An 11,263-nucleotide genomic window follows, 5' to 3' on the forward strand; every position below is an offset into this window, starting at 1 on the left:
AGTCAATTTAGCAAGACTTAACAAAAAGGTTAACAAGGTTTAGCCATAATACTCAACATTGTGACAAGGTTTGCCCTTAGTACTCAACATTGTGACAAATCAGAACCTTAATACCTGATTTTGCAACAAAAAAACTATTAGTACCGGACATTGAAATTTGACAAAAACTATAAGGACCAACGACGTAATTTTTTCTATAATTTATAGTTTTGTGACTTTATATTGTTTGGTTTTATGTTTGGGTTATTAACATAAAATGTTATTAAATGAAAATGACATTTAATACTTTGACATTATTTTACTAAATCACATACTTTATTTTTAATATTATTATAGAAAAGATAATTAATGTAATGAATACTATTATTAATATAATGAAAATTTAATATTATAGTTTTTTTACTAACTTATCCCTAATAGTAACAACTATACTTCTTTATCGGTATGTTTTACAATGATAAAAAATGAAGGCCAAGGAAAATCTTTTTTTAGAGTTGGTTTGTATTTAAAATACTCAGTCTTCATTCATGTTTAATTGTATTTCGCTTTGTCAAGAGTATAAAGCAAGACCAGTTTAAAGTTGTTAATAGTAGATAAGGATGACAATGTTACGAATAAAACATCTAAAGTCGTGTACAAAGAAGTTTTTAGAGATTTATGAATAATTAATGTATTATGTTAAATACTCAATTGTATTTATATTTCGCTTTACTATTTTAAAACAATTAAAGATATCTGTTATTCGTATATCATTTACAATATGTTCTTTTACTAAGTTTGTATATCACACGAGTATTTAACCTAGTAAACATATATATAAAAACCTATATATGGACATAACTAATTAACAAATAATAGACAAGTTGACCTAAAAGCAAGTTCGAGCTTGAAAAGTTACTCAAAAGTTCAAAATGAGACGAGCCTAAGCTTTATTAAGTTAAACGAGTTGAACTTAAGCCCAATCTTTATTAAGCTAAATGATACGAGCTCAAGCTCGAGCCATAGCTGTACTAAGTCAAATGACACCTGATTCCAACTTTATTGAGTTAAACGAGATCCAAACTTTATTAAGTTAAACAAGTTGATTTCAAGCTCACTTGGCTTCTTAACACCCCTATTCATAAGTTAACTCGTTAATTATCTTAATCGATATTGAGAAACATCATATAGGCCAGATATAGCAAAAGAGCTAGATGATATTTCAATGTATGCTTACACATTATGTCAAAGCGAAATATTACACACAAGTTTAATATATTATAAACATAACTTAACTATTCCACCATATGTAGTATGCTTCTTGTAACATGCCCACAAAACAAATAAAAGCTTAATGATAAATTACATGTTTACCCTTTCCATATTTACAATTCTGAATGTTGGAGTTCACTTTTCAAGGGTAAAACTGGAATACTTTGTTCATGTTTGAAGAAGTTATCAGGATCAAACTCAGTCTTGATCTTCACCAACCTATTAAAATTCTCTTTAAAATACCTTGTTCCCCAAGAACTTGCCTTGACAAAACTTGTGTCATCACCATTTTTATCATTCATCCCAAGATCAAGATCTCTATAATTCACATAAGCCTCTCTTGGAAACATTGAAACATATTGTGCCATGTAGTTGTAAAGCTTCCTAATCCAATCAACATGTTTGTTCATCAAATCCTTGTCTGGGCCCATCCAGCTTGTTATATATTGAATCATGAAAAGTGTCCCATTTCTATGAGGAAATGGGATTGATGACTCTGAAATCCTACTCATCATTCCTCCATATGGGGTCCAAATCATATATGGGCTATCTTCTTTCAATAACCTTTGAAAAATTTCTTCTAATCCTTTTTCTGGAATAGGGTCTTTTACAAAATCTGATTTTGCTTTGAAGTAGTTCACAAAAGCCGGTTTTCCCGCGAGTAGGACGGTTGTGGGAACGCTTCTCGGGTAGCCGGCGATGAACAAGACGGATTCGAGCCAACTCATTTCAATGCAGTCTTCTTTCTTTAGACCCAATTCAGGAAAACTTTGTTTCATGATTTCTTGAAGTCTGTCATATTTTCCAAGAAAGAGTGCATTGTAAGTGGTAGTTATGGTTCGTTGGTTTGTGTTTGGTATGTTTGAGGTTTGAAAAATGACCCTGATGAATAGATCATCATCAAGTTTGTCAGCAACTTGTTGCCACTTGTAAAGAATCTTTGTCGCGCCTTGTTCTAGCGTCCGTCCAACGTTAAAAACGGTGACAGTTTCAGGGACTGGTACGAGTTTTAGTTTCCAAGAAACTATGACTCCGAAACTAGCACCACCACCGCCTCTGAGGGCCCAGAAAACATCCTCTCCCATGGCTTTCCGATCCAGTATCCGCCCATTTGCGTCAACTAGCTTTACGTCGAGTGCATTGTCAGCTCCGAGCCCGTATTTCCTCATCATGGAACCGTATGCACCACCCGTGATGTGACCGCCGACACCTAGGCTCGTACATAGCCCAGCGGGAACCCCATGAGTCTTGCTTTTCTCGGCAACTCGATAATAAAGCTCACCAACGGTTGCACCGGCCTCAACCCAAACCGAACCATCTGCGAGATCAACACTAACACCACGGAGTTTGGATAGGTCGATAATGACATACGGAGGGTCCATAGCGGACGTATAGGAGAGTCCTTCATAGTCATGCCCTCCGCTTCTGTACCGAAGATGAATCCCAAGCTTTTTCGCGCAAACCACTGCATTTTGGATGTGGTTTTCATTTAATGGGGTGAAAATAGCCTCGGGTTTCGCGGCATACGGTGCGATGCACCGCAGATTTAAGGCGGTCGAATTCAAAATGGATGTGAAAGAAGGGTTGTTTGGGGTGTAAAAAATGTTGGGGAGATGGGTTGTGGAGGATGAAAGGCATTGTAAGAAGCTATCTTGAATTTGGTTAGAAGAACAAAAGGGAGAAAGTGTTGTTAGCAAGAGTAGAAGCACAATGAATCGTGAAAAATAGACCATTTTTATTAAGGATTTGAGTGGTTGTGGTTTGTGAAGTTTTGAGAAAGAGAACACATATATAAATGGCCGATTCTTGATTGCCAAATATATGAGCAATTGTAAATGTCATGTTCTAAAGGTTTGGTACATGGCTTTAGCTTAAATACACAAACTTCAGTTTTTACAAAAATGCCCTAACTTTGCATTACAGTAAAAAGTGCAATATTTAGATATGTCATACAAAACAATAGCATGACTTCAAAGCAAGAACACAGACATGAGTGTACTAAAAAAATTCTTTTTGTTGCCAACACTCATCCTCTTGCCCCACACAAACATAAAATAAACATAAACTGAGTGTTATATATAGATTATTGTTCAAACACTATTTGGGTCCCTTTCCCTAAGTAAAATAGTCGAAGCTTACCAAGTATATTGCCTCCTTACTATGATGTTCATAACCTCTTTCAATGTTTGGGAAAGGGACGAACACGTGCTGATTCTCGATGCAAGCTTTTTCGTGCTTAGCTACTTTGCCCACCTCCGCCTTGGTTATCACCATTTATCTTAATTCTTAATTCTTACTCTCATTTACCTTCCATTTTAACATATCTTAATCTGTTGCGTAAATCTTAGCTTGTTGCAAAGCTCTCGTCATAAACACACAAGGCATTAGTTCTATATCCCATATATAAAAATACTTCTTTGTATTCAAACTTGATGAAAATCATTTTTCAGCTCATGTTTTAATATATTTGTGTTTCGGTAGGTGTCTGTCCCATAAACAATTGTCCCCCTGGTGTGACCTTGACATTTTGAAGATATGCCAAATGGGGGACTCTGGGATTATGGAATGACATAATAAGCAATAATTTGGTTGTACAATGGACACATTCACCAACAAAACCACAGCATAATAATAACAATAATAAATAAATAAATAAATAAAACGGAGAGATGTCATAAACAAGATGAGTCTGGAACAAGATTGGTGAATTCAGGACTTAAAAGTTGCCTCTCTTACTTATAAAATGACGACTAGCGAGTATGCCATACTTTATATACCAAAGAAAATTCACAACGAAACCAAGATTTCCATTCCTTTTCTTATAGGAGTTTAGCCTCAATTTCCTCTAGTGTCAGCCCTTTTGTTTCTGGCACTATGAAGAAGATGAAAACCAGAGACGCCACTGCTATCCCTCCAAATATGAAGAAAAGGGGCCCCGCCCCAAGTAACGTCTGCCACCACGCACAAAAATATATATATATATTTGTTTTTATAAATGCAGTCTCTCTATATATGTATATGTATACAACACTTGACTTTGAAATAACAGTGCATACATGTAAAGTTGATACTGAAGGGAAAAGGTACCTGTAATGGAGAAAATGCAAATGCAACTAATGCATTGGCGCCAAAATTCACAAGAACCGCTATACTCAATCCACGCCCTCGTAGGCGTAAGGGGAAGATTTCAGATATCATCAACCAACCAATAGGACCAAAAGATATCTGCACCCAAACATTTTCTTACTTATAATTTATTTATATATTACATAGAGGTAGCAATTCTTACTTATATATGTGTTGATTTGAGTTATATCGTATCTCTTAAAATAGCAGAAAACGAAGTGCGTTAAATGTGTCAAACAGGTCAAAGTATCCCTAGGTCAAAGTATCTATAAGACACAAGATTTTCATTGAAATAATATACCTGATAACATCCAACATACACCAGCAATGCAACAACAGCTACTGCAGGCACACCACTGAGGTAAGAGTAAAATGATCCCATGAGAAACAAAGCGATCGCCTGTAAAACAATATACAAACCCTAGTTAATACCATTATTTTCACACATAAAGAAAGGTGACCAGTTGTCCAACAGGTTCTTTGAACTTATAGTTCAGAATGATATGAGAATGAGAACTTACAATGCCAGAAACGCCCCCAAGAAGCAAAGGTCTCCTCCCAAGTTTGTCAACAACCAAAACAGCTACACCAGTCATGACTAACTGAAAAGGAGCAAGGATAGTAAATCAAATACACGACGCACATTATACAAACTTACGTAATGTCTTTTTATAAAGTTGTACTATTACCTTTAACAAACCAAGAAAAATGGATGCCCGTGTAGCATCTGATGCAGCAGAGAACCCTGCTGTCTATTAAAAAATGTAACAATTCAAATACGGAAACACGTTAAAGAAATCCAGAAACATCAAATTTCAACAATTACGCACCTGAAAAATTGATGCAGCGTAGTAGAGTACACTGGGTTGACCAGTTATCTGCTGGAACAAGACTAAACCTGCACCAATAATCAACGCTTTCAAGCATTTACCCTGAAACATCTCCCCAAGGGTAGCTTCACCTTCCTCACTAATATACGATAATTCAGCCAAAATATCTTCAACTTCTTGAGTTGCTGAATTGTTATCAATAGTTTCACCTCTAAGCCTCCTTAAGCAATAAATGGCATGTTCTCTTAATTCCTGCATATCACCTTTTCCTTGAATTGCACGTAGTAAAATCCATCTTGGTGAAGCTGGTAGCCACCACATCCCGATCCCCATAACTACTGCAAAAGGAATAGCAGTTGCGTACATATACCGCCAACCAGAATATAACTCAACCAAAAGGCTGCCAACCACATAACCTAACTGCAAGCAAACAAACAAACATATTATTAACCCTTTTGAGCTGCAGCCTGCAGGTAGGTGGTCACTGGTCAACAAAGTCAGCATCACGTGTAAAGGATCTTCAGAAAGAAGATGAACTACTTACCACCATTCCCATTACAATGAAGAATTCTTTGAGGGATATTAACCGACCTCGTATCTGACTTGCAGCTGTCTCAGCAATGTACATTGGAGCAGCATGCATTGCCTGCATAGAAATTAATTTGTTTTTCATACTTCACAGTCATAATTTATGAATTTCGATATTGTTATTGTGCAGAAGATAGATTTATATCTTACCAGCCCGATTCCAATACCGTATATAAAGCGGCCAACCACCATAATTGCAAAACCAGGTGCGAGTGTTGTTATCACAGCACCGATAATATATGATGCAGCTGAAACCATCAGCTCCCTCCTTCTTCCTTAAATACACACTTATTACTTATTCTTCACATATAATCATGAATTTAAACTGAAACCTCTATGTTCTTAATTTGGAATATAGCTAACCTAGAAAGTCAGCAACATTAAATGCCAACAGAGAACCAATCAAAGCCCCATAGAGTGAACCACTGGTCTGCAATGACCAAAGCCACGAAGAAATGTTAGTTTGTCTAAGTGCAAAAAAAAAAAAAAAAAAAAATAAATACATCGCAGCAAGATGTAATGGATTTTAAGACTTACGATGAGACCAACTTGCACGGAGGACAAGTCATACCATGAGATGCCGCTAAAGGTAGGTGACTGCATCATTTAAAAGAATATGAAAAACAGACTGATACATAATACACAAATAATGCTAGATCTTTTATAGTCAACAATCTTACTTAAAGGATACCTTTATATTAATAGTAGCAGAAGAGGTGGCACCGATATCATAGCCATATAACAGCCCTCCAAAAGCAGGGAAAAGAAATCTGATATCATTGACCGATTCATCATCAAGAGACATGTATCACAATTAGAACAATAGAAAGCAAGATCAATGAAGGTCACTGTCTACACTTATCAGAAAAATAATAGTCACTCTAATAAATGACCTTATCACTTGTCCAACTGCAAGACATTAAAGCAGAACATCATAACTTCATTTCTATCCGTCCTGATATCACATACAATGACTTACATCCACATTTTTCTTCCCATCAAAACAAAGAACACAATTCTTTTCAAATATATATATATATATATATATATATATATATATATATATATATATATATATCCAGTACGTTCAAATCGAAAATCAACACTACAGTGTAACAAATATTACACCAGTTCATCATTTAGTATAGACTATAGCAATCATTAAGTTTAAATTTAACACAATTGACTCCAAAATGTTCTAGTAATCAATCAGATCTTAAAACTAACTGTAAAGTGCAGCAAAGTCAAAGTAATTTTAAACTTATGTTACTCAGTTGTAGATCATAAATGATAACCTAAAGTAATGATTGTCCATGATCTACAAAATACACACCCAAGCTCCCTAGATTCACAGCCATAAGACAACAAAATCACATCAGCAGCAGCAGCAGAACACTGTTAAATCAGAGAAATAATAGTCACTCTAATAAATAACCAATCAATTGTCCAACCGCAAGACATTAAATCCGAACATCATAACTTCATTTCTCTCCGTCCTGATATTACCTACAACAACTTATATCCTTTTCAGTTTCAAAGCCGGTACGTTCAAATCGAAAATCAACACCACAATGTAACAAAAACTACACCAGTTCATCATTTCGTAATTCGTATTATAAACTATAGCAATCATTAACTTTAATTTTAACATTCATCCATCAGATCTAAAAACTAACTGTAAAGTGTATCAATAAATCATAACAAAGTAATAATTATCCATAATCCACAAAACACACACCCTAGCTCCCTCGATTCATAATTATTATCATAACAGCAGCATAATACTACAAAATTAAAACCTTCATAAGATAAGATGTATCAAATAACAATTAAATTCAAATTAAGAGTGTTAGCAAAGGAATTACTCACGGAAGAATAGCAGCAAGTACCGAATACTTTTCCGGTTGGTGATAATTGTTGAGAAGACGCACATCCATGCCTTCGATTTCACCGGAAGACTTTCCGGCCTGTAAATAACTCAAAATCGACCGGAAAATAGAGAGAAAACGTTACAAATTGATCGGAAATGAAGTTGAAAAGAGTAAAGTGAGGGTGATTAACGTGAAGTACCTTGCCGATGGATGAAAAAGTGTGGTGGTCGTCGTCGTGATCGGAGGGGGTAGTTGACGCCATGGCGATGGATAAAGCACGTAGAAGCAGGTGCCTAACAAGATATAATAAGTCAAAGGGAAAGACTGGCTAACGAATAAACTAGAATCCAAAGGGTAGTTTCGTCATTTACTTCAAAGATCTCAATTTCAACTTTAAAGTGCATGTTTAATTTAAGAGTTAACTGCCATTTTCGTCCCTGTGGTTTGGTCACTTTGGCCATTTCAGTCCATTTTTCAAAAATGCGCCATTTTCCTCCCCGACGTTCCGGAAAGGTGCCATTTCAGTCCAAAAATCATAACCCAGTTAAGTCAGTTAGTAAACAAGGACTGATTGTGTAAATTTGTAACATAAAGGACCGATTGTGTAAATTTGTAACACCACCACCACTAGCCCTGCCACCACCACCACTCCGCTGCCACCACCACCACCACCGCCACCGCCACCACCGCCACCACCGCCACCACAGCCACCACCGCCACCACAGCCACACCGCCACCACAGCCGCCGGAACCACCACCATCAACGTCATTTTGGTTTTTGTGTGTATGAAAGATTTGAACTTGTATGAAAGATTGTGTGTCCAAAACCAAAACCCGTTTCACACTGCTTCAAACAGTGACAAAGGTGACAACAGTGGAGATGGTATGATGGTAATTATGATGAATGACGGGAATGATGTCCGATGATGACAACAATGGTGACCGGAGTTGCAGGTTAGCCGGAGATGAGAAGGGTGGTCGGAGAATGGTGCTACGGTGGTGAAAGTGATCGACGGTGAGGTGTGCGATGGAGATATAAAGGTTGTCGGGTTATGCGGAACGATGGTGGTCGCCGGAGTGAGGGGTGAAAAACAATGATGTTCGGAGTGATGATCGGAGAAGATGGTGATGTTGCAGGTTTGAGCGATGATGAACGGTGATGAACGGACAGTTGCCTTATGTTAAAACAACAGTGATGAATGGAGATTGCGGTGAGCGGAATCAGAATCGGTTTTTCGGGAAGTTATGTTTCGAACAGAAGTTGCAGGAGATGAACGTTGAAGATGATCTTGTTTCGGAAGCTTTCGAATGGTGGTGATGAACGGAGCCGAGCTGTGATCACCGGAACCTGCAACTTCACCGGAACCTGCAACTTCATCCGAATTCAGGCAAATCGACCACTTCCATCGTCTGCATCCTCCATTTCGTTTTGCACGTAAACGTTCCAGAAAATGTATAAAACGAGAACGTCGGTGTGGCTGTGGTGGTGGTGGTGGTGGTGGCAGTGGCTGTGGTGGCGGTGTGGTTGTGGTGGCGGTGGTGGCGGTGGTGGCGGTGGTGGTGGTGGTGGCAGTGGCTGTGGTGGCGGTGTGGCTGTGGTGGCGGGGTGGCTGTGGTGGCTGTGGTGGCGGTGGTGGCGGTGGTGGCGGTGGTGGCAGCGGAGTGGTGGTGGTGGCAGGGCTAGTGGTGGTGGTGTTACAAATTTACACAATCAGTCCTTTATGTTACAAATTTACACAATCAGTCCTTGTTTACTAACTGACTTAACTGGGTTATGATTTTTGGACTGAAATGGCACCTTTCCAGAACGTCGGGGAGGAAAATGGCGCATTTTTGAAAAATGGACTGAAATGGCCAAAGTGACCAAACCACAGGGACGAAAATGGCAGTTAACTCTTAATTTAATTTTATGCTCACAAATGAATATTAAAATAATATATTTTTTCAATTTTTTTTTTTTGGATTGGTGATAAGTATATCGTATCTTTTTTTACGAAAGATAAATTTCATCAACATCGTTGTCGCGGCCTTTGTCATTGATGCCACATTTTAACTTTATTTTAGAACGGCTGCTTTCATTAAAATATATATATATATATTTTTTAACAGAAAATTTCATTAAAACACCGGGCGAGCCCTCAAAGCAAGGACCGCCACCAAAACCACTTACAACATATAAAGAGGGTTACGACTCCAATCTTTCCACTGTATACAAGTAAATTTAGATCTATTTTTTAACCATAAGAACGACCAGGACTTTACTAGCGCGACCGCATCAACCACCTTAGGATTAGCCCCTTGGAAAACTTTTTGATTTCTTAACTTCCACAAAACCCATCATGTAACATACACAATACCTCTAATGATTTTTTGGGCCCATTTACCTCTTTGAGACCGATCCTGAAGGAGAAGAAGGTCTATAAAATCAAAAGCCACAATTGGCCCAATGTCACACCATATCCCCACAGTTAACCAAACCCCACATGCAAAATAACAACCTGAGAATAGGTGCATGACATTTTCAGCTGCTGAGTTACAAAAGGGGCATGCATCATCTTGAATATTAATCTGTCTTCGGATCAAAGCCTCTTTAGTCGGGATACGTCCCATCTCCGCTCTCCAAACAAATAACTTAACCTTATTCGGAACCCATGATTCCCACCTCATCGAGTGATCTCTCCGAATTTCAGTACCCTTCCTGATCCATTTTTTCACCGAGTAAACCGACATCGGCTCTTTACCATCTTCACCCCAAACCCATCGGTCAACCTCACTAGATAAAGTACTACTATTCAGCAGGAAATCTACGTCTTGCATCTCCGAAAGCTCCCCGACGGTAGATAACCTATGTTTCCAATTCGGCGAAAACCTCCAAGCACTACCATCCCAGACCATTCTATCCGCCACCACACATTGTTTATCTCTTTCCAAACAATAAAGATTAGGCCATCTCGCTTTTAACACCGTCAAACCCGCCCATTTATCCGACCAAAATTTCACTTCCGACCCGTTCCCGACCTTAGCCGATAACAAATCAATAAAAGACCTGCCATTAACCATGCGACTCTCCACCTCCTTAACCAAATAGAACCAGCAACCTTTGAACCGTCGATTTGAAGGCAAGCAACCCCACCTACCCCTCTCCCCATGCACTACTTCCATAACTTTCCTCCAAACGCTATTCGGTTGAGTTTTAAATCTCCATACCCATTTGGCTAGCAACGCGAAGTTAACATCTCTTAATTTTTGAATACCCAACCCTCCATTTTCTTTAGACATCGTCACCAAATCCCATGCGACCCAAGCCATTTTTTTAACATCACTAGAGCCGGCCCATAGAAAATTTCTCATCATCCTTTCGATTTGATCAGTCACCTTAGTCAGGGCTTTAAAAATCGATAAATAGTAGACCGGGAGACTAGAAAGAACCGATTTCACCAATATTAATCTTCCACCCATTGATAACGTCTTGGCCTTCCACGAAGCCAGCCGAGTTTGGATCGTATCTAACACCGTATCCCAGTGATGGCTTTTATTCATGTTCGCCCCTACTTTTACCCCCAAATAATCAAAGGGGAATTCACCATGCCTGCAACC

At 38.2% G+C, this 11,263-nt stretch overlaps 2 protein-coding genes across 2 annotated transcripts; both read right to left on the bottom strand.

The window, feature by feature from the left end:
* Nucleotides 1-1,197: 1,197 nt before the first annotated feature.
* On the bottom strand, nt 1,198-3,086 carry LOC110868019 (berberine bridge enzyme-like 13). The gene has a single exon (XM_022117098.2). It carries the CDS (start codon nt 2,982-2,984, stop codon nt 1,365-1,367), a length of 1,620 nt encoding a protein of 539 aa, XP_021972790.1. The 5' UTR covers nt 2,985-3,086; the 3' UTR covers nt 1,198-1,364.
* A 794-nt stretch (nt 3,087-3,880) lies between these two features.
* LOC110868018 (D-xylose-proton symporter-like 2) lies at nt 3,881-8,006 on the bottom strand. The gene is made up of 13 exons (XM_022117097.2): nt 7,866-8,006; nt 7,665-7,762; nt 6,487-6,565; nt 6,333-6,392; nt 6,159-6,225; nt 5,946-6,070; nt 5,752-5,853; nt 5,208-5,627; nt 5,067-5,129; nt 4,899-4,979; nt 4,679-4,777; nt 4,339-4,476; nt 3,881-4,202 (listed from the first exon to the last, which is right to left on the bottom strand). The coding sequence occupies exons 1-13, from the start codon at nt 7,926-7,928 to the stop codon at nt 4,071-4,073; spliced, it is 1,527 nt and encodes a 508-aa protein (XP_021972789.1). The 5' UTR covers nt 7,929-8,006; the 3' UTR covers nt 3,881-4,070.
* Nucleotides 8,007-11,263: the final 3,257 nt, after the last annotated feature.

Source organism: Helianthus annuus, chromosome 7, assembly GCF_002127325.2.
Source record: "Helianthus annuus cultivar XRQ/B chromosome 7, HanXRQr2.0-SUNRISE, whole genome shotgun sequence".
In the NCBI taxonomy this organism is placed as follows: domain Eukaryota; kingdom Viridiplantae; phylum Streptophyta; class Magnoliopsida; order Asterales; family Asteraceae; genus Helianthus; species Helianthus annuus.

Excerpts from the sequence above, each read along its gene's own strand:
- LOC110868019 (XM_022117098.2), bottom strand. The coding sequence starts at position 2,984 with ATGGTCTATTTTTCACGATTCATTGTGCTTCTACTCTTGCTAACAACA.
- LOC110868018 (XM_022117097.2), bottom strand. The coding sequence starts at position 7,928 with ATGGCGTCAACTACCCCCTCCGATCACGACGACGACCACCACACTTTT. Across the intron at positions 6,566-7,664 it reads GTACTTGCTGCTATTCTTCC|ATTTCTTTTCCCTGCTTTTG; the intron begins GTGAGTAATTCC and ends CAATGATATCAG. Across the intron at positions 5,854-5,945 it reads ACGGTATTGGAATCGGGCTG|GCAATGCATGCTGCTCCAAT; the intron begins GTAAGATATAAA and ends ATTTCTATGCAG.